The sequence below is a fragment of the Mytilus edulis genome, chromosome 9 (genome assembly GCF_963676685.1).
Source record: "Mytilus edulis chromosome 9, xbMytEdul2.2, whole genome shotgun sequence".
NCBI classification, from domain to species: Eukaryota; Metazoa; Mollusca; class Bivalvia; order Mytilida; family Mytilidae; genus Mytilus; species Mytilus edulis.
Window position 1 is genome coordinate 28,696,325 of NC_092352.1, and position 27,404 is coordinate 28,723,728.

The following is a 27,404-nucleotide window of genomic DNA, read 5'->3' on the forward strand; positions in this document are numbered from 1 at the left end:
AAAGTTATTGACTGATACATATGTTAATAGCTGTGACAAGATTAACTAGTAATGCCATCTTTTATTTTACACTTCCATTTCACATACTACCATACAAAGTTGTCAATTTTGTATACTTCAACTTTCTCTTCATTTTCAATGGTAGCACCTCCAATAAATAAATGTCCAAAGAAGGTCATAGAATATGGAAACTCTATTCCAATCGGTACCAAATTATAGAAGGCTAGAATGTTACCTTGGGTGTTGAGTATGTGTAAGTAGTGATTGGTTGGATCTGTTATAATAAAGTTATCTGATGGTAACGATAAAATGTTTGATGGTCTGAAGGGATTGGCATCCCTGTTTATTTTTGGAGGGCCCATGTAGACATTCTGTAGCAATCCTTCTTGGTTTAATATAACAATCCTGCCTTCACATTCTTCATTTATCCAGTCTATAACACCAATAATATTTGACTTGTTACTGTGGATTCTAACAGGAAGAGTAAATAATGGTTTGTATTGATTGTCATATTGGTAAACCTGTTTCTGTTTTCCTGTATGGTCCATCACTATAACTTGTCTTGGTCCTGAAGCTGGGAATACTGGTCCATTATCCTTAACACCAACAATTACTTTGTTTTCATGTGTTACATGAATACAGTGTGCCAAGTGTGGTGATACATTGTATGGGGAATCTCTTATTTCCAGTGTACCTACTGATATAACTTTTAAGATAGATTGATTACTCACAAGACAAAGCAGTAAATCGCCATTAGGCATCAATGATAGATCGTTAACTCCAATTTCAAAGTTGTAAACGACTTTCATGACTTCTGCTGTTGGATTAACTATCTGTAATTGTTTGGAACCCTTGTCATTTATCCAGAATAAACCATCGGGGCACGATATGATGTTGTTGCATCTTTTAACATCTGTTGAATACCACTTTATTACAATGGGAACTGGGTTGTACGAATTACTGACTCTCTTCAGGGAACCAACAAGCTCAGGAATAATGGATATGTCTCCTGCAACAAACTCTGGGACATGATTGATTGTTGTATTGTCTTGTAAGATCGATTGAATGTTTTGTTCAATTCTACTGTCAGGAGTGGTAAAAACTCTACCTGCATCATGTGAGTGCAATACATCATTTACTTGATTTCGCTGTTTGATTAATTTTTGGCATGCTGTACTCCACTCCGTTTCCTTTGTATCGATTGTCTTTGTAAACTCCTCCAATTTTTGATCGACTTCATCTAAAAGTTTATTAACGTGTTTTTTCACAGCATCTGATAAAGTTTGTTCATAATTCCGTATTCCTATTCTTGTTCTTTTACATCTAGCTTGTTCAAGGCATTTTAATTCGCGAAGTTCTTCGGAACCTCTTGTGAAGCTGTGAATTGTGGCATCAATGTTTTCCTGTTGTTCTCTAATTTTTGCTATTTTGATGGCATACCCTTCACAGAGTTCTATCAAATCGTGTCTTTTATGAGTTGTTGCAATACACGCTGGACACACAGTTTGATCACAAGGCTTACAGAACATGCAGCAATCCCGTGTGCTATGGTTTACACAGACAATTTTATTAAAGTTTTGTTTTGTTTTAGACTCTGTCTCATATTTACCAATATCTCTAATGTCTACAACTGTATGGTCATTAGCTGAAAGAAACTTTTGATGGACTTTTTCACATCTTTGACACATCATCAATTCACATTCTAAACATTTCCACTTAACTTTTGGTCCATTTTCACAAATTTTGCAGACACTGGCAGCTTCTCCCTTTCTTGTTGATCGTGGTAATGGTACTGGGGTAGTTGCCTCAGCCTGTCCTGTCCTTTCTGGACGTGGTACTGGTACTGGGGTCGTTGCCTCAGCCTTTCCTGTCCTTTCTGGACGGGGTACTGGTACTGGGGTAGTTGCCCCAGCCTGTTCTTTCTTTTTTGGACGTGGTAACGGTACTGGGTTAGTTGCCATTTTATCTATGTATATTTCTTCCTTTTACGAATTAAGGCCTTTGCTATTTATATGTTCGCCGAAAGCAAGTCACAACGTAGTTTCAACTTATGACTTAAATATTTATATGCATGGTCCATTTAAAGTACATTTGTTCTAGTCAAGAACCATTTAACTTTAATAAACACAATAATAATTTCCTATTTAACATGAAATATTTTAAAACTAGTTTTAATGTTTAATGGCGAAACACCATTTGTCTTAAAACATCCGGTACAAAGTCATGAATATGGTAGATGTTATCAAATAGTCCGTTTCTATGTATGTTGGCGTTTGTTTTTCTAGCAATTCAATATTTCTGTTGTTCTGTTGTTTCCCTCAGTTTCGGTTTGTGATCCGGACGTGTTTTTAACCAAATCGACTTTCTTTGAACTTGTACTTGAATTTGAAACACCTCTATAATTTAACAGTGGAAAGCAAAAATTATTTTTTATGTTTTATAAACTAAGATGGTCACCAAACATATCTTTCGAACATATCTTTCAAACATATCTTTTAAATATTTTATAGACAACTTCTTTTACGAATATTTTCAAAGACAGTAGGTAGGACTCTATCATGTCTATAGAACAAGTTCAATGAAGATTAATGTATCGGACTTGCTATCCAAAATAGTTGATATTGCTATTGTTTATTGTCTTTAAATTAAACTTTTGTAGACCAAATAATAATGAAATATTAAAATATTAAACTTTAATAGAGAGAAAATAAAGTGATAAAAGAATGTTACAGTAACCATGTTTACAATAAATCATAAGAAACATTTATTTTATTTCTTAAGCCACGGCCCAAAAAATTCCTAAAATAGGTCATCAGAGGTCAGAAATATCAAACTACAGTATTGTGTTAAATGAACGATATACATAGTATTGATATGGTGATTTGCTCCGACAGGTTTAAAATCCCAAAGGTTATTCAAAATAACGATGATTTGTATTACGTTTTAATTAGTGATTATCAATTTTTGTCAATTTAAAACAATCAAGAATGTGTCCCAAGTACACGGATGCCCCACTCGCACTATCATTTTATATGTTCAGTGGACCGTGAAATTGGGGTAAAAACTCTAATTTGGCATTAAAATTAGAAAGATCATATGATAGTGAACATGTGTACTAAGTTTCAAGTTGATTGGACTTCAAATTCATCAAAAACTAGCTTGACCAAAAACTTTAACCTGAAGCAGGACGAACGAACGGACGGACGGACGGACCCACAGACCAGAAAACATAATGCTCCTCTACTATCGTAGGTGGGGCATTAAAATGAAGGATACAGATATTTTTGGTGGGGATGAGTAGGAGTTATTGAAAGATTTTGTAAATTAACTAGATATTGATCATAATCTTTATTTCAATATCAATTTATTAATCAATTCTGTAAAAAAGTAATTGACCTTACGAACTCCTTTTACACCTAAAGCTGTGTCCCTTTTGCCTTCTACATGATATTTTTTTTTTTTATCACATAAACTTAAAAGAGGGACGAAAGATACCAAAGGGACAGTCAAACTCACAAATCCAAAACAAACTGACAACGCCATGGCTAATAAACAGCTGCGCCATGAGCGCATGATACGCCCGACGTCTTATGTGGAAGTTTTATGCAATAATCATAAATAGTTTCTGAGAAAGTTTTAAGCAATAACCATATATTGTTTTTGAGACACGGTGGGACATGTGAAACCCCTAACCCTGTTTTTTTTCTTTCGAAAAACTAAATATCACTAAAATAAAATTTTGAATCAAAACCAAAAAGTATACAGATCTTTAGATTAATATAACAAAGAAGTGTGTAAAGTTTTAAGCAATAATCATAAATTATTTTTGAGATACGGCGCGACATGTAAAAAAAAAACCTCCCCTGTTTAACAAAATACTCAATAACTCCAAAATAAAGTTTTGAATCATCAACAAAAAGTATACAGATCTTTAGATTAATATAACAAAGAAGTGTGTAAAGTTTTAAGCAATAATCATAAATTGTTTTAGAGATACGGCACAACATGTAAAAAAAACCTCCCCCTTTTTTACAAAATACTCAATAACTCAAAAATGAAATTTTGAATCATCACCAAAAAGTATACAGATCTTTAGATTAATATAACAAAGAAGTGTGTAAAGTTTTAAGCAATAATCATAAATTGTTTTAGAGATACGGCACAACATGTAAAAAAAACCCTCCCCCTTTTTTACAAAATACTCAATAACTCAAAAATAAAATTTTGAATCATCACCAAAAAGTATACAGATATTAAGATTAATATAACTAAGAAGTGTTTAAAGTTTTAAGCCATAATCAAGAATCATTTTTGAGATACGGTGTTTTAGTTACAAAGTGCCGTAACTCAAAAAGTTTTAATCTTATTTTCACCAAAAAGTATACAGATCATTTGACCATCATAAGAAACAACTATCTTAAGTTTCATGAAATTTGGATAAGTCGTTCTCAAGTTACGGTGCGACATGTTTACGCCGGACAGACAGACGGACAGATAGACGGACGGACGGACACCGGACATTTGTATACCCTAATACGTCCCATCAAAATTTTGCCAGGCGTATAAAAATGAAAAAGACAAACAGAAAAATAATAGCACACACGACACAACATAGAAAACTGAAGAATAAACAACACGAACCCCACCAAAAACTAGGGGTGATCTCAGGTGCTCCGGAAGGGTAAGCAGATCCTGCTCCACATGTGGCACCGGTCGTGTTGCTTATGTGATTACAAATCCGGTAAATAGTCTGATTCGGTAGGTCACATTCATGAAAGGGAAGGGGATTGTAGTTACGACGTAAGGAACATATCCGATATCATTTGTGAAAAGGTTATTCCATAACGGTCAACCAACTCGTGATGGCCTTCGTAAAATTTACGAAGGGATGATTTCAACTTCACCATTTGGAACTCTTGGTTTAATAGCTTCCTTGTGAGCAGTAACCCTCTATCAAGAAAATCATGATAGGAAATGCAAGCACGGGAATATCCTATCAATTGGGAGATATATACCCTGTATGCAGGTGCTGCTGGAATGTTGCTACTTAGAAATGGAAAGTTCACAATTGGAAAGCTGAAATCATCTCTTTTGTCGTAAAGTTTTGGTTTCAACCGACCCTCATTGTCAATTTCTAGATGTAAGTCAAGATATGAAGCCGACTTAACTGTATCTGTAGTATCCTTTATCTCCAATTCGATGGGATAGATGCGTTCCACATAGTCACCAAATTTTGAATTGTTTAGTGAAAGAGCGTCATCTATATAGCGGAAAGTAGAGTTAAAGGATATTGCTAACTTCTTATCTTTCTTCCTAAGAAGTTCCTGCATGAAGTCAGCCTCATAATAATAAAGAAACAAGTCGGCAAGTAGAGGGGCACAATTTATTCCCATTGGGATGCCGACAGTCTGTTGAAAAACACGTCCTCCGAACGTTACAAATATGTTGTCAATCAAGAAATCAAGCATCTTGATAATATCGGTTTCAGAGAATTTTTTGTTTGAATCAGAGTGATTCTTTACAAAGTATGATTTATCCCTCCCTAAGACAAGATACTTGTATCTACGTTGGCCATTCTTTTTAATGAAGCAAAGTAATACCAACTCTTTCAATTTGTCTTTTAGTTTGGAATGTGGAATACTTGTGTAAAGAGTAGAAAAGTCAAATGTTTTAATACTGTTACAAGATGAAAGATAGTTAGATTGTATGTACTCTAAAAGATCTTTGGAATTTTTAAGTATCCACATCTGATTCACGCCACCTCTAGAATAGGCAGTTTCACAATAACTTTGAAGCCCGTCTTTGATTGCTGATAAAATAGATGTTAATAATTTAGAAAGAGGTTTCGTGGAGCACTTGGAAGACCCAGCAATATACCGTTGTTTGTAAGGACACTTATGTAGTTTAGGTATCCAATACAGTGATGGAAGATCCAGTTCTTCATCTAAGAGGAAATTTAACATTACAAAAATCTTAACATTTTTTTCAAGTAGTCACTGAAAATGAGTTCAAGGACATTGGACATGACGGAAACTTAGTAATATGAGGCATCTATATGCAAAGTATGAAGCATCCAGGTCTTCCAACTTCTAAAATATAAAGCTTTTAAGAAGTTAGCTGATGACGCCGCCGCCAGATCACTATCCCTATGTCAAGCTTCCTACGACAAAAGTCACAGGCTCGACAAAAATGGAGGATTGAAGCTGGGTTTTTGGCTATCCAAATCTTCTACTTTTACAAATATAAAAGTTGTAAAATAACCTAATCAAAATGATCACTTTCAGATAAGACTTCTACATAAAACAATAAATTAATAGACCAGTTAAAATATCACTTTATACTAATTGAAAAACTTAACTCATCTCCAAAACTAAATGTGTCAAGAATAATAAATATGAGGTAAAGAACAGATAATCCATAAAATCAATATTTCCAAGGGGCATAACGCTTTTAAAAATTATTGATGGTCACTTATTTTGGAACATGTCAATGACATTCCTAATATAAACCAATAGTTTAATTATCATAGAACTGTGATAAGAATTGCATACATCAGAGCGCTACAATCCAATTTTCGATGTAATATACATTTTTTCCAAGGAAACTCTTAAAAATAATTGATCAGCACTGATTTTCAGCTCTTTAAAGACATTATAAATAAAAATCTGGCAAGAATTGAGCACATGAAAGCACTAACAATGCACTTTTTTCATATAATTAATGTTTCCAACGGGCATAACTTGATATTTTACTTGTTCAGGCCATTGCTGATATAAACCTATCATACAAAAATCTGGTAAGAAATTGTACTCAAGAGAGCATTAACAAGACCAGGCGGATGCCAAGGGTTTCTATGTCCATGCTTGGGACAAAAGGCACATAATTCTTATTAAAACAAGTGCAGTCAGTAAAGCAGAACTAATGCCACTGGTTAATGCATTTTAGTTGAAGCGTGATGAGCAGGGGCAGACAGGAAACCCGAATTATTTTTGTAAATGAATAAAAATTTTAATGTGTGTAGATAGTTAACATGACATGCCCAGCCCCAAAATAGCCCTAAGTTTTATTCTGTAAATACACAACTAGAAAATCAATGCAACACTTCATTACACACAACATACAGTTTTATTATAAAATATGATACTGAAACAGTTACAATGTAAATTAACGATGAGGATAACCTCCCCTTTGTCTGCCACCCCCTGAGCCTGCAAAGCCTCGTTCATCTCTATTATCTCTACCACCTCTATGTCCTCCTCTGTCTCCTCTACCTGCCCCTCTAGGGTTAGAAGATCCCCTGCCTCGGAAAGACTGTCCTCCTCTGCCTCCACGACCAGAAGCTGAGGGATCTTTTGGTGTAGGTGACTTTGGTCTTAGTCTTTCAATTTCTTCAGAACATCCTGTTGTCAAATTGCCTTGTTCAAAATAATTCATATAAATATCTCTATCAAAGTTACTGCTTGTTAATTCGTCACCAAGTGCCAGCCATCCTGGTCGAATTGTGTCATCTCTTCCAAATAAATGTAAACGTCGCCTCCCAAGACAGAAATGTTCCATCATATGAAAGATTTCAACAGGTTTCTGCTTGCTTCCATATTCCTTTTCTTCTTCAATAATAAGGTCAATATCAACATTTGCATGAATAAAATCTCCATCAGTACTACGTTTGACTGTACCCTTGATTCCCATTAGACAGTGTTCCTACAACGAAGAAGATCAAATCAAATTTCTATTTTATTTTCCCTCAAGCACATCTATTAACTGACATGAACAAATCTTTTCACAAATGAAATAAATAATTCTACATAATGCAGCTGCGCTCTGCATTGCAACTTTACCTATGACCCACCATGCATTAAAAATTTTCTAGGGAAGACTGAGCTAGTTATATATGTCCTTGGTCCCTTTAATACTGTTACCCAAAATAAGGTTGATTTTCAACTAGCATCAAAACTCTTAGCTAAAACCCCTACAGTCTATATAAGACAATGTTTGACATGCCCTTTTTGAAATATCAAACATCGTGCTAAAGTGCCCTTTTCATGATGGCTCCCTGCCCTTTTGAAATCCTAGCTGGAACACTGAATATGCCAACCAGTAATACAAAATTTAAATGTAGACCTACAGTAGATTTCATCTTGTGATGGAAGATACAATATCATAAAATGAACTAAATCTGTTTTGTTTCTAATCTGTGATATGCTAATATTGGAATCCAATGTATTTACATAACAATTCATAACTTGGTCATTTGGTTATAATTTAGATGCAGTTCAATGTGTATTTAGGATTGGTTAAATATTAGTAGTTAATCAGTCATTTGTCTATCAACCATCTTAATTTCTAAAATAAAATTTTAAGACTACATAAAAATGTATCACCTACTCTTTATTTAAATAAGTTTATAATTATTCTTACGGTAATTGAAGTACATCACTAAAACTCAAATAACTCCTTTTAAATTTATACACACTTGATTAAACATATCAGCTAAGACATAAAATGATACATTCTTTACAACAAAGACATTTATTTGATATATTTTTCATAGTAATTGTGTATCTCAACCAGTGGAATAGCATTGCATGATCTTACAGATAATTTTAGTGATTTTTTTCAATAAGAATTATCGATAGTCCATGAGTTTCTGGAGGCTGCTGCATCCCACCCATCCCTAATTACAATTTATTTTTTCTAGTAGCTACCCCACTGTGATCAAAATATTAATCTGATGCATGTGTAGACCTGCTAACTATCCTGATTCAGGGGAGATATCCCCCATGAGAGGTGATTAAGGACTTAGGTCACTGACAATTTAATAACACGAAGCTTACTTTTGTTCTTTGAAATATAGAACCAGGTTCCAGTGCTTTAGCTCTAGATGGGTTGCTTATGTTTGTCTTTATCCAACATATGTCTTCACATCTTCTGAAACCCCATCTTTTTAAACACTGCAAGTACATAAAAAGAAATAGCTGTTAATAACCATGCATACAAAAAATAACAAAATGCAAAGTCAATTTAAGGCAGATCAACAAAAATGGCTACTGTAGACAAATTCTATTATATTTATTAATTTCCTGAAACCTACTAAATGTTTTGGCATGAAAAATATTAGGAAATGGTGCATAACGTCTGAAAGCATTGATCATATTCCATTAGATTCTGCATCTGAACTGAAGTGTCCAAGTTATCTAGAAGCTGAGCCTCTAGTTCATACATTATAAATAGTTTATTCTTTCTTTAATTCAATGATCATTATTCAGACATTTCTGTTCACTTAGGATACAAACTTAAGTTACTGCTAGGTAACACAATGGTACCCCTTACCCTAAGATTTATCAATGGCAAAGTCAATCATATGCTAAAGAAACCCCAATAATAATTCCAAACAAAAACAAAAGAGGTGAACAGTGGCACTACTTGGTGAAAATTCTGAGAAATTTTCATTAAAATTAAATTTAGGGTAAATGAATGAGTACTGTTGCATGCTTAATGACAAAAACAATGTCATGCAAAATTTTCCAAAGAAATAATTTGAATGTTGAATTGAAATAAGAAGTGCAAAAGTGAAAAGATTATGTGGAAATTTCACAAAATCCTGTCAAGTAGTTCATTAGCAGAAGCAGATATAAAAATTGTACAGATATCTCCATCTCATTATACTGCAGTAACTGCATTATTAACAAGAATGTGTCCAAAGTACATGGATGCCCCACAAGCACTATCATTTTCCATGTTCAATGGACCGTGAAATTGGTAAAAAATTTAATTTGGTATTAAAATTAGAAAGATCATACCATAGGGAACATGTGTACTAAGTTTCAAGTTGATTGGACTTGAACTTCATCAAAAACTACCTTGACCAAAAACTTTAACCTAAAACTCGCACTTTCATTTTCTATGTTCAGTGGACCGTGAAGTTGGGGTCAAAAGTCTAATTTGTCTTAAAAATTAAAAAGATCATATCATAAGAAACATGTGTACTAAGTTTAAAGTTTATTGGACTTCAGCTTCATCAAAAACAACCTTGACCAAAAACTTTAACCTGAAGCGGGACGAATGGACGAACAGAAGCACAAACCAGAAAACATAATGCCCCTCTACTATTGTAGGTGGGGCATAAAAATACTGAGTATAATAATAAGTCTTACATTTCTTCCCCTTTCTAATCCATCAGCATTACCACACCAAATCCACATAAATGACCTCTGGGCAGCAACAGCTGGAATATCTAACCTTTCTATCTAGTTTTAGAAAAAAAAAATAGAAAACATTTAGTTTTTTTTTCAAACTGGAAGTTTTTGTATCATTGAATTACAAATGTACCGTTAGTATAATTCTAGTATTAATAGCAACTGTGGTTTGACTTGATTTTGTTTTTTTCTCAAGTTTGTGATGTGTATATTTGATGTAGCCTTAAACAGGTCGAGAACTCTACATTTCTTTACGTCAGAATATATTTGCATAGTAATTTCCCAAACACAAGGCAAATACGGCCTTGAAAAACTGACCAATCGACTCAATGAGCTACAATGCATTGTGGGCTACTACGAGTTTACTACAAACTGAAAAGATGTGGAATTAGTGGAAGAACTGTCAACTAATATAGTGTCTGGGATTCTCAAAATATTTGTTTTTGTTCTGCGAATGTGATTATTGTAAAATAAATAACATAATCTTCAATTTGCATGCTCAGATTAAAAAAGTATTGTTTACGGGCTTCACTATTCGACTTTCTTTTTCGCCTTGTTAATGTTGTTGAACAGGTTTTTCCATTGTACCTGTGCAATAATTTTACGACCTGAAACAGTGAAATTTTAGATGAAATGACCACACTGTCCACTATGAAAGTGTTTGAGCTCTTTTAAACCTGTATAATGTCATTCCAAAATCATTTCTGCCTAGAAAAACGCGAAAACTTTCATTGTAACACTTCTTTCTGTACTGGATGTGTAAAATTTTTATCAGGACCTGAACTAAAAGCAAGAAAGTCATCATAATATTCAGTATGCTAAAAATAAGTGTTATGAAAGTGGCAGGGGCGGATCCAGCCATTTTAAAAGGAGCGGGGTCCTAACCCTGGACAAAAGGGGGGTTCCAAATACATGTCTCCATCCAAATGCATTGATCGTCGAAAAAAGGTGGTTTCAATCCCCGACCCCCCTGGTTCCGTCACTGAGCGGGCACGGTATATACATGTAGCTCAATACATTTTGTATAGTTTCATCCATAGATAATGTCCGTTTGTTGCTAATTTTATCACAAAATATACCTCAGAGGTTTTTTATTGTTCGGCTGCTGTCCTGTTGACATATGTAAAATATCTCCAATATTAAAGTCTCTGGATCATAGTGGGTGCCATTTTACTTATTATTTTTTTTTCTAAAACGTGCTTTGTATATAGAAATAAGAAGATGAGGTATGCTTGCCAAATGAGACATCTTTCCAACAAAGACATAATCTAGTAAAGTAAGGTTCAATGCTGAAAAGTAAGCTATAAATGACCCAAAAATTACTTGACTGTGTAAAACAATCCTAGCAACAACAAAAAAAAACCCCAAAACGGCCCAATTAAATACATAAAAGGAGAAGAAATCTATCTCATGAATTTTTTTTTATAAAGGTTTGTATAGGAGCCTGTATTTCAGTGATTGTTTGTTTATGTGTTAAATATTAGTTTTTCGTTCATTTTTTTTTTATATAATTAAGGCCATTAGTTTTCTCGTTTGAATTGTTTTACATTGTCATATTGGGGTCTTTTATAACTGACTATGCGGTATGGGCTTTACTCATTGTTGAAGGCCGTATTGTGACCTATACATGTTAATGTCTGTGTCATTTTGGTCTCTTGTGGACAGTTGTCTCATTGGCAATCATACCACATCTTCTTTTTTTATATTAGATCCAACGCTGCAATTTTCACAAAACATATCAAATTTTCCACCTTGTGGCACATACATATGGATAACATCATTACAGCTTATTTCCTAATGCATGTAGAACAAAACTTTGATTAGCTTGCTTCCTTTGTTTGTATATTGTACAAAATATGAAATATACAAGTTAAACAATGCCTATATATATAGTGTTTAAAGACAAGACAAGACAAGACACTATATTGTTTAAAGATGTCAATCTTATTTTCAAAGCAAACAAGGCAACCAAAATTTTACTTTGCAGGCATAAGAAATCAGCTGTAATGATTTTATTCAGTTTGGCAAATGTCCGAGCCCTTTAAAAAACGAAAACAAACTGAAACTACAGTTGCTGACTTCACTACCTTCAAAACAAAGGGAACAGTTTGGAAGTCCCATATACTGAAATGTGAAAAAAATAAATACTTATAGATTTTGTTAACACTGCCATGTATGTATAAATATTTCTTCACATTTTTTACGAACACAAAATTCAAGGATCACACATTTGCCTTTAATTATCTATAAGAAAATTGCTATACTCATGAATATTAGCAACGGCTGTTATCGACGGCTTACATTACACCAGTAAGTTTGTCTCATGGGTAATTGTGTTTTTCGCTGTTGTTTTGTTGCTGTCTGGTGGACGAATACATGAAATCTCCGTGCCATCATCAAACATATTAATGGCTATATATCGGGTAATTAAACCCCTCTTATCTTCACATAGAAACAACTCTTCGTTAATCTGAGCATGGAAGGAATTCTTTGTATCACGAACTATAAATGAGGATACACAAAATGAAAAACTAAACCAAATTGTGAATCCAGCATTGCACAAAAAAATGTGGTGTATTTCAGTAAATAACACGTGTTCTTGGTTGATTGTAAACACGTAGTAGTCCATCATGCATTGCTACTCATTTAGTGGATTGGTCAAAAACCTAGGTAAAAATTAATTACGTCACATGTAAATAAACAATTACATGTGCGAGAACATAAGTATGCTAATTTATACATTTCCATATAAGGTAGTGGTCCCGACCTGTTAAACTGCACTTAACTGATTGCTTGGGGTTGGTTATATATATATGTCTTAATTACATTAAAAGGCAGTCAAAATTTATCAAGATTTTTTATTCATACTAAAAGAAATAAAATCCCTGTGTAAATACTGTAAATTTGTATCCATTTATTGAGTGGACTGATATATGTTTCAATGTAATGTTCTCCAATAAACTAGACATCTCTTTCAAACTTTAACAAGTATAAAATATTTTGTTAACATGATCTTTATCAAATAGTTAAATAGTTATAGATTATCGATGGTCATCTGCACCAGACTAATTTTCTAGCTTGAGCAGGTACGGCGAAAGAGAGAAAAGCAATTGAGTTGAAATGAACAATGAAAATCTGTTTATTACTAATTTTTTTATGACGATGATTGTTAATTTCATTGACAAGCATATGTGCCCATAGTTTTCTAGCAATTATTTTTCATATATCACTCTTCTGTGCTGAGAACAGAAATTATCAGTCAGTAAGATCAAAGGAAACGTTGGTAAAATAGCGATAATGATGGTTACCTCATCCCAGTTCCAGTATTTATCATATACAGCTCCGTTAGCTATATTATAATGTTTCAATGGCGGCTCTATCAATATCACATCAAATTTCATCCCTAAATCCATCAGGTCAAACTGTTCAAGGTCACATTTAAGATACCTGTCAAACAAAATATATCATTTTTTGAAATATTTAGATTCTATTATTTTTTTTTTCAATTTAAAGTAATACATTGTGTTTATTGTGATTAACAGTAATATGAAAGGGATGTATGGTCCAAATTGCAATGAAGCTTTTTGCTGAAAAGATTTATATGAAACCAAGAGAAAAGTTTAACATGAATAAAATTTTACCAACATTGCTTTTCAGTGGTAAAATGTACCCCAAATGCTGTTTAACTGGAATACAAACGTCAGAAACACAGACTATTGTACAACAGCTTCACAGCATACCTACTCATCCTAGTTTACAACTTTGACATTATCTCTGTAACTTTTGGCATTTCAATGGAAATGTGGTCCTCCTGGATATACTGGACTGTCATTTATAATAGAATATAAAAAAATTGTGAAAAATCTAAATTTTGTACTTATCTGATCAAGTATTATGTAAAAATCATATCTGATATGACATGTTATTTGAAGGATATTGATGATTCACTATGTCTAATGGTGTGAATGTAGTACAAATAAATTGTCAAAATAAAAAAACTGTCACAAGAATAATCAGATCATAATAATGGTATAGTATGGTCAAGAGAATATGATTGAAAAATAATCTTAATCAGTATTAAAGCTTTTAGTAAATCGTCTTTGAGTATTATTATGCAACAGATTGACAGATATCCACCACAATGCAATGGACAAAAACCGATAGAAAGAGATGGTAGTCAAGGCAAACTTACATAGGTGGTATATTTGTTGTTTGTATAAGCTCATCTTTTAATTTTATCAACTCTCTCAACTTTGGGTATTCTTCAAATCTGTTTGCCAAGCCTAAAATATAAGATCTATTACATCTACAATCAGTTCACTGTGAAATATATTTTGTATATGATATGCATTTATACATATAGTATTTGAACCAAGGTTATCTACAAGGTTTGTCATTCTTTGACTATCACAGTTTGATGAAAATCTGATATAAGACTCTATAGATATAAAGAAACCTCCAGCTCAAATAAATGTGGGAAAGGCAAAACTGTTTCAGTCTGACATTGCAATTTACAATTTATAATTGAAAATGACTGTATAAAATATTTTAATATGGAAAGCGCGACTATAAAATTACACTTTTATTGAGAGGGGGTCGGATGGGTCCTGTGTCGGAAATCCTGGGCTTAAAAACATGAAATCTTGAGGTCCCAAATTCAAATTTAAATCCCGACATCTCTAAATTTGAAACTAGAGGCTCTAAAGAGCCTGTGTCGCTCACCTTGGTCTATGTGAATATTAAACAAAGGAAGCAGATTGAAAATTGACTACAAAGGTCAATAACTCCTACAGGGGTCAATTGACCATTTCGTTCATGTTGACTTATTTGTAGATCTTACTTTGCTGAAAATTATTGCTGTTTATAGTTTACCTATATCTATAATAATATTCAATATAATAACCAAAAACAGCAAAATGTCCTTAAAATTACCAATTCAGGGGCCGCAACCCAAAAACAGGTTGTTCAATTCATCTGAAAATTTCAGGGCAGATAGATCTTGACCTGATTAACAATTTTACTTCATGTCAAATTTTCTCTAAATTATTTGGTTTTTGAGTTATAAGCCAAAAACTGCATTTTACCCCTATGTTCTATTTTTAGCCGTGGCGGCCATCTTGGTTTGATGGCCAGGTCAACGGACACATTTTTTAAACAAGAAACCCCAAAGATGATTGTGGCCAAGTTTGGATCAATTTGGCACAGCAGTTTCAGAGAAGAAGATTTTAGTAAAAGATATATAAAATTTACGAAAAATGGTTAAAAATTGACTTTAAAGGGCAATAACTCCAAAAGAGGTCAACTGACCATTTTGGTCATGTTGACTTATTTGTAAATCTGACCTTGCTGAACATTATTGCTGTTTACAGTTTACCTATATCTATAATAATATTCAATATAATAACCAAAAACAGCAAAATTTCCTTAAAATTACCAATTCAGGGGCCGCAACCCAAAAACAGGTTGTTCAATTCATCTGAAAATTTCAGGGCAGATAGATCTTGACCTGATTAACAATTTTACTTCATGTCAAATTTTCTCTAAATTATTTGGTTTTTGAGTTATAAGCCAAAAACTGCATTTTACCCCTATGTTCTATTTTTAGCCGTGGCGGCCATCTTGGTTTGATGGCCAGGTCACCGGACACATTTTTTAAACAAGAAACCCCAAAGATGATTGTGGCCAAGTTTGGATCAATTTGGCACAGCAGTTTCAGAGAAGAAGATTTTAGTAAAAGATATATAAAATTTACGAAAAATGGTTAAAAATTGACTTTAAAGGGCAATAACTCCAAAAGAGGTCAACTGACCATTTTGGTCATGTAGACTTATTTGAAAATCTGACCTTGATGAACATTATTGCTGTTTACAGTTTACCTATATCTATAATAATATTCAATATAATAACCAAAAACAGCAAAATTTCCTTAAAATTACCAATTCAGGGGCCGCAACCCAAAAACAGGTTGTCCAATTCATCTGAAAATTTCAGGGCAGATAGATCTTCACCTGATTAACAATTTTACCCATGTCAGATTTGCTCTAAATGCTTTGGTTTTTGAGTTATAAGCCAAAAACTGCATTTTACCCCTATGTTCTATTTATAGCCATGGCGTTCATCTTGGTTAGTTGGCGGGGTCACCGGACACAATTTTTAAACTAGATACCCAAATGATGATTGTGGCCAAGTTCCAAATAATTTGGCCCAGCAGTTTCAGAGGAGAAGATTTTTCTAAAAGATTACTAAGATTTACGAAAAATAGTTAAAAATTGACTATAAAGGGCAATAACTCCTAAAGTGGTCAACTGATCATTTTGGTCATGTTGACTTATTTGTAGATCTTACTTTGCTGAACATTATTGCTTTTTACAGTTTATCTCTATCTAAAATAATATTCAAGATAACCAAAAACAACAAAATTTCCTTAAAATTACCAATTCAGGGGCAGCAACCTAACAACGGAATGTCAGATTCATCTGAAAATTTCAGAGCAGATAGATCTTAACCTGATTAACAATATTACCCCATGTCAGATTTGCCCTAAATGCTTTGGTTTTTGAGTTATAAGCCAAAAACTGCATTTTACCCCTATGTTCTATTTATAGCCATGGCGGCCATCTTGGTTAGTTGGCGGGGTCACCGGACACGATTTTTAAACTAGATACCCCAATGATGATTGTGGCCAAGTTTGGTTACATTTGGCCTAGTAGTTTCAGAGGAGAAGATTTTTGTAAAAGTTAACGCCGGACGCAGGACGACGACGCCGGACGCCGGACGCCAAGTGATGAGAAAAGCTCACTTGGCCCTTTGGGCCAGGTGAGCTAAAAAGAACTCCCTGATCCCGAAAGGATCAATCCCGAAATCCAGAGTTTAAAAACACCTGATCCCAATGTCCCGAAAAGGGTCCTGCCCTCCCCCTCCTCTTTACCAGTATTTGGTTTTCATTTGAATATCACTTAATTTTTTCTAAAAGCTTGAAATCTTTCGTTTCAAATGTACTGTCCTCAATACATATGTTGGTGTTCTGTCTCATAAGCACCTATCTCTTTATTGTCACATATATGCAAATGGGAACAAAATGACTAGCATTGAACATGAATTATGAAACTAACCATATACCTTAAAACAAATACACAGAATGCTATTTTATTTTTTTACCAAATTTTAATCTTAATTTGAATAACTGATAGTAATATTTTTCTATTTTCCAAGACAACAAACTGATAACCCACAAGAATTTGCCTTATGATTTAACCCACGGACATATTTTTTTCAACTTCAGGCTGTTTAATAATTTGATAAATAAAATGACTATACATTCTCAATTAGCATTGCATGATGGCTTTTTAAACCTACCAACATCTCTTATAAAGTTCTGTGGTCTTTCACCTGTGTCTACAAAGTTTTGGCAGTAATCATTATGAGGGTTAGCACTTTGAGTTCCCTGAAATAAGAGAAGATGTTTAAAGAAGTAATCATAAATTAAAAAATAATCAGACAATAAGGTACTGTTTTTTAAACTTTTATTAGAGATCAATCTCCAAATGATAATAAGACTCAAAAGACATGATTGATCTTTTAGTCTAAAACATGATTATTAATTAAATGTAATTAGCTATGTATGAAGGCCATAGTACAATTGCCTATAATTACTTACACCCACTTCATTTAAACTTTGGTGGATAATTGTCTTATAAGTCAACAACCCTGTCTCTTAAATTTATATCTATTTTGAACTGGCTTTCAATAACGGCAAGCATCCTTAGATCAATACTTTGTGTCTTTTGACCATATGTTATTTGTATTTTGTGTCTGGTGCCAACTTCTAATGAATAAAACCAAATCCAACTGATTTTAAGGCAGTTAAGCTGCCTAATGCTAGTTAAAGCTTGTTTTTATGTTGTGCTACTATATCATTGTCAAAGGTTACAAGGAGGGTTGAGCACTAACAACCATATTATAACTACCACCTTCTTTATGTCACTGTCCCAATTTAAGAGCAGTTTGTTCAGTAGTTTTCTTTGGTTGCTGTCTGTCTGTCTTGTTTTCCGTTAAATGTATTGTTACAATTTTGGCGTTGGGTTTTTTATTTGAATTGTTTCACTTCAAGATTTTTTATAAATGACTCTATGGTATTAATTTTGCCCATTGTTAAACATGTTAAAGGCAGTATGGTTCCCTTTAGTGTTAAAATTCACTTCATTAAGATTAATAAAAATCTGACGGATGACTTTGTTATTAGCCTACACATCTCTTTTTTTTCATAGTGTTAAAAGAGTTGAAATAAACAAAATCTATGATGTTAATCCAGGAAAAAGAAAGTCAGAAATGTATACCTTAAGAAATGTGCTGGAGTCTGTGTATATTTCTTCTAGTTCTTCTTCTATGTCTTCCAACTGAAATTAATTTAAAATGTTTTATATTCTAAACTCCATTTAAATGAACAATGGAAATCAACCAATATATAGCTTTCATGCATTGCTTAAGATTTTCAAATTCAAGAGTGTGAAATATAAAATACTTTTAATATTTACCATGTAATACTAAATTTTGCTGCATCTTCCAAAGTACATGTATGAAAAATAGTGCACTCTAAAACTGCTATTACATTCAATAAATCATAGAAAAAAATCAACAATACAAACTTGTGAATAGGCTGTACAACAAAACTGTGAAATATGTTGTCTTGTTATTTGGTTCTCATGGAAGAATAGATATTGGGTAAAATTTACCATTATTTAACATTTGTATCAATAACCATAAACTGTGGATTCATTTATTGCCAAGGGTTAAGGAAATATTGCTTTAAATTGGAATTTCATATTTGAAAAAAGCCTAAATACAAGCCTATAGAAAATTTGTACTTCCCCGAACATTTAAATATATATGTGGTTCTCATTTTCCCATGAAACAATATTAGTTATCCAGCAAATAATAATGAATGGACAGTATTTAAAGAGTCCAATTTACAAAATAATGTAAACAAGAGGCATACCTGTGTAATTTACTTCTAAGTATGTGAGGAAAATGTACAAATATATTAACTTAGCAATTTTTACCTCTTCTTTTCTCCTCTTAAATGGTTTTCTGTCATCTGTGTTATCTGATTTCTTGGAAGTCTCATCACTCAGTTGGTTCTCAACAACCAAGGCTGGAGCTCCCCTGTAAGATAGTTTATATAGTTATATGGTGTATAGTATCTTCTGATTTTAAGGCTACGTTTGACTGCCTTAGCAGGTTGAAATTAAGGATGTACAGAGTGACCTATAGTTGCTCAAATCTGCTTCATTTAGACTCAGTTAGGTAAGTGTCTAACTGGCAATCATACCACATCTCCTTATTTCATATTTATCATTATTTAAGTCAGGTTTTTTTCATAAAAAATGAGTACTGTAAAAAACTTATTGACAAATTTTCATAGTGAGTCAATGTCTTATTAACATTATGGACTATTACAACTTAAAAAGATATTTGAACTTTCATTTCAATTTGAAATCTTGCATAAAAATAAGGGCATGTACTTGAGAATGAACAAAATCACATTCTTATATGAAGTTCTTCTTGAGCTTTGGGTACAAAGCCATGTTCTAATTCAAATAGAACATGGGCTGCACGTGATTGACGTCACAATTGAAATTGCAACGTCAGATGAATTTTGAACAATGCCAGAGATCAGAATGAACATTTTTATTGGTGTTGCTCGCTAGGAAATTAAATAAAAACATTCTAAAAGTAAGTTTAAATGTTTCTGTTCTTTTTTTATTGATAAACTGCTGATTTTCTATAACGTTTTTGGTTCATGAAATCAAAATGGCGACATTCTGAGCGTCTACTATAGGTCCGCTTCGAGGTGAAAAAGTTCAAATATTCCTATTAGAATCGAAATAATTCTATCCTGCCATGCTCTATGCTCATTTTAACATAGGTAGGCATTATATTTGAAAACATTTAATACCTTGCTAATGCTCAGTATTAAGATATTAACAAATATAATGCCTACCCATGTTAAAATGAGCATAGAGCATGGCAGGATAGAATTATTTCTTAATTTTCCATATCTCATAACAAATGTATCCCAATAACAATACATGCAAAAAGTAAACAAGAAAGTAAAAATGTATATAACATGTATAACATACGTAACTGATAAATCAAAGGGGTGTGTGTATCAAATGACTTATTTTATTAATGTTTTAGAGCTATTTTCCTAAGGCATGTACATGTAGTTGAAAGGTTTGGTAAGCTTGGTTGCTTTGTTTGTATGTTTGCTCAAGCATTGTAATTAAGTTTTACAATTGTAATCAAACAATAGGTGGGGCTTCAGCTTGTATAATGCTATTTGATGCTTGAGCAAACATTTACACTAACAAAGAAAGCAAGCCAACCAAACCTCTAAACTACATGCATTAGAAAAATAGCTCTATTAGTCCTGTATTATCTATTTTGCATTAAGCATTGATTTTGACTGGTTTATCCAGTGATAAGGACAGTTTACGCACTGAGTGGTGCTACTATAAATAAGTCATTTCTCCCAACATAACTTCTCACCTGTTTTGTTTCCTTCTTTTCCTCCTGGAACCATTACATATAATGCAAAGTTAAATTTCAAAATAGTGCTTCAAAACTTTATTTAATAAGAAAAACTTTAAAGAAGAATAAAACATGTGCCATTGTGTAGCATATATCACTCAATGAAACCGCATTATGATGATTCAAATATACCAAACAACAACTAGTCTCAACAGTTTTACATACTGAAAAGGTAATCAATGTTTTACTGTGAAAACTAAACACTCTTAATCTTATATAATAGAAGGGGTAAGTATATCTGAATAGGTGAGAAAAAAGAAATACTTTGTACATTTTGCACAAATTAGTCCAAGGATTTTGGCAATGACCCTTCTGCCATCTACTTCATATAAGTCTGAAACAAAGTTATAACTGCCACTCAAACATTATTTCTCTACATGTATTTTAAGCAATATGTGTTATGCATACCCAGTTTTGCTAGGTTTCTCTTCATTAAGTATTTCATCTTTACTCTTCAGAACTTTCTTCAATCCATCAGGACTATCAACACCAAACTGGAAAAAAAGGATGACAACTTTTAATATAGAATAACAGCTCAGTCAAAATATAAATTGAGATACCATTTTTACTGGTTGAATCAAATTTTGTTATTATACATTTAACATGTTTTTCTTAGTCAGGTGCATAAATTAGACTAGTTGTTAATAAATCAACAATGGGGGAAAAAACTATGGCCATATACAGGATATCATTGGTGCCACGATTTCTCAAGATCTCCCAAGATCTGTATATTGGTTCATGAACAAATCTGTTACCTGAACACTTTATTTTTAATGACCACGTGTTATACTGCTTTTACAGATATTGATGAACATGTATATAATTTTGAGATGTAATTCATTTTCAGTCAATAAATATATATTGAAGAAGCATTTTATTTGATAAACCACCATATTGTTTCTTCGAAAAATATTTTTTTTAGCTTCTTGTGCATTTACAGATATATTTCATAAAGGCGATAGTGTTTTTAAAGTAAAATTATGAAAACTTAGATTGATTGATTGTTGGTTGCTTAATGTCCAGTGGCAAATATTTCATGCATGTTCAGGACGAATGAAAACTTAGAATAATCATACTATATGTGTAAAGTATCATTAAGAATTCTGAATGTTATGGTATCCATAGACCATATCTATAATTTAATGAGTATAATTGACTAAATATGACTTGTTGGTACATTGTAATTAATTTTTATTTCATTTTAAGTAGATGTAATTGTTGAATATATTATTATCTGAATTTGGATCATATTGTGATCTTTCCAATAAAGTATTGAATTGAATTGAATAAAAGTACAATTTAATTTCACTTCAGGAATTTGCTTCGTGTGTCTTATATGTGTTGTGTACAAGTTATAATAATAATTTAATATAATACGATGTTTATCGACAGAACAAGTTAATTTTTCTCGACGTGTTGTATCGTATCAGAATTGACGGAAGTTACTTCCGGAAGGGAGACAACTCGAAAATATAATATGGAAGACTCTATTTCGCCTAAAGGGGTGTTGTAGATACACCTTGACGATGTGGACTACATTTTAAAAAAATTTAAAATATGCATATGATTTAAAATTATGCAACAACAATAACCCTAAATAGCAGACATACATAGAAAGGATCCCATGAGTTTTAAATCAATCAATTGAGTAGGGAATCCAGAGCAACCATTCAATCTAATACCCCTTGAAGTCAAGAAAACTATACGCATGCACATAATTACCTAAACAAACCCTGGAGCAAGAACGTATTTTAAATGTTAATTAAACGACCTAGATGGTTCTCTATTTCTTTATGGCAGTACAATATCAAATATCAGTTTCATAACGGTGACATAAAACATGCATAAGAAAATCTCCACTTCAGTTCTTACATGTATATGATCTATAAATAGATTTATCGGAATTCAGAGAACTCTCGCATTTTTATCAAAACTGGGGAATTCCCTCTGACATGTTTCTAAATTTATAAAAACACTAAATATAAATACTGCTTAATTCTGATTTTCTGTGTTGTTAAAAACATGCATATAAGTCAAGGGAAATATCAAACATGAAGATTATGAAAAGAACATTGAAGGAAAGTTAAAGTTCAATCCCTTTGTTTGTTTTTACCATTTAAAGCAAGACAATCATAAGAATCTGAGATGTTCCTTAATGTTTAGAATAAAACGGTTGACGTGAGGGCATGGCCCTGAGCCAACGGTATACGTCTACAGATTGCTTAAAAGCAATCGTATCCCAAAAAAAGGCGGCTAAAAATTTCCATTCATAAAATATTTCATACACAGGATTTTTTTCTCCTAAACTGGAGGACGGGAGGAAACCCCTGAAAACGGGATTATTGTACTCCGGTCGGGAGGTTCACATGTATGAGTTAAACACATAATTCATATATAAATATAAGTCTTATCATAAAGTAGATATATTTTGTCATGTAAATTTACCAAGATAAGTGTGGTTTATTTGATGTGAAATGTTATATAATGGTTTTGGAATGCCATCAGCAACATTTTTTGATTGAATGGTTTGTATTCTGTACCCTTCTGTGATGATATGAATGTGCTTATAACAATTATGAAGTGACAGATTACAAGTTCAATGCACTAACATTACTATAAAACTTAGTTTGAATGACATTTTATTGATATTATCTGAAATTATTAGGATAATAGCAAGTACATTTTTAACACATGTCCATTTCCACATTGTATCTTTATAAATGATGACGCGAAGATGAAATCTGCTACAATTAGGTAGTGTCAAGTCCTGTCAATATATATATATGTTCATGTGTCTGTTAAACAATTAAAAGGAATTCTTCATATCTTAAAATGAGACTGTAGCTTATATAATCATGATAATGTGACAGGGTTAAAATCACAATAATCTAAACTCACAATTTGAAATTTTATATTTGAATTAAACAGGATTTTTTAACTATGAACAATGATTGTTCCGACTTTTGAACATCCACTTTTTTCAGCTTGACGAGAATGAAAGTAGCATTGTAATAAGTGTTAAAAAAATAGTGGATTATCTAGACTCAGAAAGATCTTTATAAGGCACATGAAAATATCTATTCCTGTATATAGGTACAGATGGCTAAAAAATGTATAAAATCAACCAGGGCTCACGCTACCAGGCGACTTGGGCGAAGAAGTCGCCTTCCCGACCGTCACTCCGTTTTCCCCAACCCCCAAAAGCGAAAACAAGTCGCCCTGTTCTTGACGATACTCGCTTTCAGTCGCTTTCGTCATCGGACATAATTTTCAATTTTTACCAAGTTGATGAAACATCAATTTTTTATTGATAATTAAAGAAATTCAGACATAAACGATTCATTATCTTTAGAAAAGAGGTTGAAGCATTGTCTTTGCAGTGTGTAGCAGGTTATTTGATAAAAATACAACTTTTTATCACTTCGTGCATCTCCGCAAGTTCCGGGGCTTGTTACTCAAAAACGTACATTAACCTAAATTTCGGCGGCAAAATAAGTTTGTTACTTCATTTAAACGTGATAAAGGTTGCCTCCGGTAAATGTTTAATCCATTTATTGCATTAAAAACGTCATGTTCCTTTCCAAATAACTTGTCAAACATCGTTTATTTTTGTAAATTTTCTTTCATTCGTCCGCCATTGACCGATTTCTAAACTACTGATCTGAACCGGACAAGCTATGACCGAAATCCGTACTTTTACAATAATTACTACGGACGCACGGATGGAACAGCTGACAGAAGAATATTGATCCCAAAGGGAAAAATTACGCATTCCACTCGCATTAAGAGACTTTTTGTTACATCTAATTGATTGGTGTATATAATTCCCTATATTTTTTATGGATTGTTTTAAACTATTGATTAAAGTTGCTTAACTCTGAGACTATTATACTAATATCAATATATTATGGCCCAGCTTAATAAATTTTATATTTTTTTATGAAAAACACTGAATTTCATACACAAGATAATTTTTAATTAAATTGTAATTGATATATCATAATTTCTTTACATTTTTAAAATTGTTTTTTTTTTTAGTGCTAGATAATTAGTTGATAGTTTCCCACAAGAACTTACTTAGTAAAACTTAAACAACTTTTAATTTCAATTGTTACTTTAATTGTAATTTTTTTACTCAGGTATGAATTGAACAATATAAAAAGAACATTATTTACATATGGCCCTTTATACTATTGTAAAATCCAAACATTGTAGCGTACCATGCAAATGAGCACTTCTCTTTCAAATCTCACCACTTCTCCCTATCAGTTTCAAAAAGAGAAGTCACTTCTCCCTATAATTCTGAAGTAGTGTGAGCCCTGTTGACGTCATACAACAATCTCTTTTCCATGGTGGCAACAGGTATTTTGTATTATGACGTCAAATTTTAATGGATCCTGTGTGATGTCCAGTATTAAATGGCGAACAAATAACGATAAGGTTTATTGTTTAAAGACGTCACAATTTTAAGGGAACCTTTGTTGAAACCAGTAATGGCAGACAAATTATTGATATGATAAATTCACAGAGCCGAAGTTATTCATGACAAGGATTTGTTTAGTAAGATTTATAGCTATACAAATCCTTGTTTTCATCAAAGTGAAAGTTTAAGAACATTCAACAAAAGACAAGGATGAACAGTAAACAACTGAATCTTTCATAGTTTTCATTTTAAAAATTGAGATTAAAAATCATTTACTGCTTGTGCAAGCAGCTGTTTTCTTTTCTGTGATCTTTCTCGCAGCTCTTTTAATCTATCACCCATATTTTCCGCGTACTAGCTGGGTTTGTCTGGTACCTAAATATACCAGTCGATTGAACTTTTACGACAACTACTTATAACAAACTTATTCCATAGGAGTCAACGTGTTCATTCGATAGTGAAAAATATCACTTTTCCATACAAAAAAAGACATTGAAAGTAGTGAAAAAATAAAAAGACATTTGTTTTTACGTTTTACGTTTATATCTAAATACCAATATTTTATTTCTTAAATCGTGCGTAGCAACGTTCGATAAAAGGACACCACTTATCTTCTTCTTCTTTAGGTATACAATATTCCATCGACTTCGATGATTACATACAGTTCGCATACGTGGACTATTTACCAATTTTTTACCCCAATTTAAACGAAATATAATTAAAGTGCAATAAAATGTCAAATTTGTGATTAAAACTATCATGACTATATACAATTTAAATTGATGCTTTTTATTAATAGACAGAGAACAGCTGAAGTGAGCTGTTCTTTGAAGCTATCAATGGATGGTGCCTGGTACCACAGGGAGCTGGTTACACTGTGATATTGAATATGGAAAGTATGAATGTCTGTAGGACTCTTTTGATGTATGAATATGTAGGAAACCCAGTGATTTGTTGCCTCTGGATGTAATGTCATTTATATGTTTATCCCACTTTAGGTTTGACTGTATTGTGACACCAAGGTACTTAGCTGATGTGACTGATTCCAGTGTATGACCATTTACAATGTAGTTGTGCTGTATAGGTCGTTTCTTTTTGGTGACAGATAGCACAGTACATTTATCTGGATGGACTGAAGCCATCAGCCAGTCCCTCTCCCAACTAGCTGCCGCATCTAGATCTACTTGGAGATTATCACAGTCACTCTGGGATTTGATCGGTCTGTATATTATGGTATCATCTGCGAATAGCCTGAGCATGCTGTGGGTCAAGTAGTCTGGCAGGTCATTAATGTAGACCAGAAACAAGACAGGGCCCAATACAGTACCTTGTGAAACACCAGAAGTGACAGGGAGGATGACTTTCCATCTATGACAACAGTTTGTGTACGGTTGGAAAGAAATGCTTTTATCAAGTTTAGTGTTTGTCCAGAGATGTCGTAGTACTGTAATTTACAGAGAAGTCTTCGGTGATGAACTTTATCAAATGCCTTAGCAAAATCCATAATAACTAAATCTGTTTGAAATTTTTATTGTCTGTTTCTGATAATTCTTGTATGAAGGAAAGAAGTTGAGTTTCGTATGAGCGTGAATTTCGGAAGCCGTGTTGGAGATCATAGAGGATGTTGTTATTTTCGAGGTGATTCATAAGATGTTTTGTGACTATGTGTTCCTAACTTGCAACAGATGCAAGTTAATGAAATAGGTCGGTAGTTTACTGCTTTGTGTTTATCTCCTTTTTTAAAAGCTGGAGCGACGTTAGCATGCATCCAGTATGTTGGAGTTTGCCTAGCGTGAAATGACTTTTTGAATATGAGCTGCAGTATTGGTGCTATTTGTTTGTGTAGTTCTTTTAGAACTCAACCATTAATGTTGTCTGGACCGGTGGCTTTGTGAGGGTTCATGTTTTTCAGAATTTTTGTAATGCCAGGAAAATATGAGGTATTCTATGGTGTTTCTTTGGTATTCTGTGGTGTTCTGTGGTAAAAACTGCTCCCATCAATATGTTTAAATCCTGTGGGAGAATCAGACACAATGAATAGACAATCTCTGCACCCTGTGGAGGAGCAAACCTCAGTTTTAAACTCAGCCATTGGAAGGTGCTATTTTAAGTGCATATGGAAACAATAGAAATATAGATAAACAGAACCAGAAACAAACGGTTAAAAGAAGCAACAAGAAAAACCAGCAAAACCG

The 27,404-nt window shown here is 33.0% G+C and overlaps 2 protein-coding genes across 3 annotated transcripts; both read right to left on the reverse strand.

The window, feature by feature from the left end:
* On the reverse strand, positions 1 to 1,961 carry LOC139489897 (uncharacterized). Its single transcript, XM_071276742.1, has one exon. It carries the CDS (start codon positions 1,959 to 1,961, stop codon positions 87 to 89), a length of 1,875 nt encoding a protein of 624 aa, XP_071132843.1. The 3' UTR covers positions 1 to 86.
* A 5,145-nt stretch (positions 1,962 to 7,106) lies between these two features.
* On the reverse strand, positions 7,107 to 25,625 carry LOC139488005 (N(6)-adenosine-methyltransferase non-catalytic subunit METTL14-like). 2 transcript variants are annotated; one of them, XM_071273311.1, is made up of 11 exons: positions 25,486 to 25,625; positions 21,195 to 21,280; positions 20,745 to 20,768; positions 19,256 to 19,358; positions 18,533 to 18,592; positions 17,553 to 17,640; positions 14,389 to 14,479; positions 13,505 to 13,643; positions 10,155 to 10,247; positions 8,835 to 8,951; positions 7,107 to 7,701 (listed from the first exon to the last, which is right to left on the reverse strand). In XM_071273311.1, exons 1-11 carry the CDS (start codon positions 25,549 to 25,551, stop codon positions 7,165 to 7,167), a joined length of 1,404 nt encoding a protein of 467 aa, XP_071129412.1. In that variant the 5' UTR covers positions 25,552 to 25,625; the 3' UTR covers positions 7,107 to 7,164. The 2 variants fall into 2 exon arrangements, with proteins under 2 accessions (XP_071129412.1, XP_071129413.1); XM_071273312.1 differs by lacking the exon at positions 20,745 to 20,768.
* Positions 25,626 to 27,404: the final 1,779 nt, after the last annotated feature.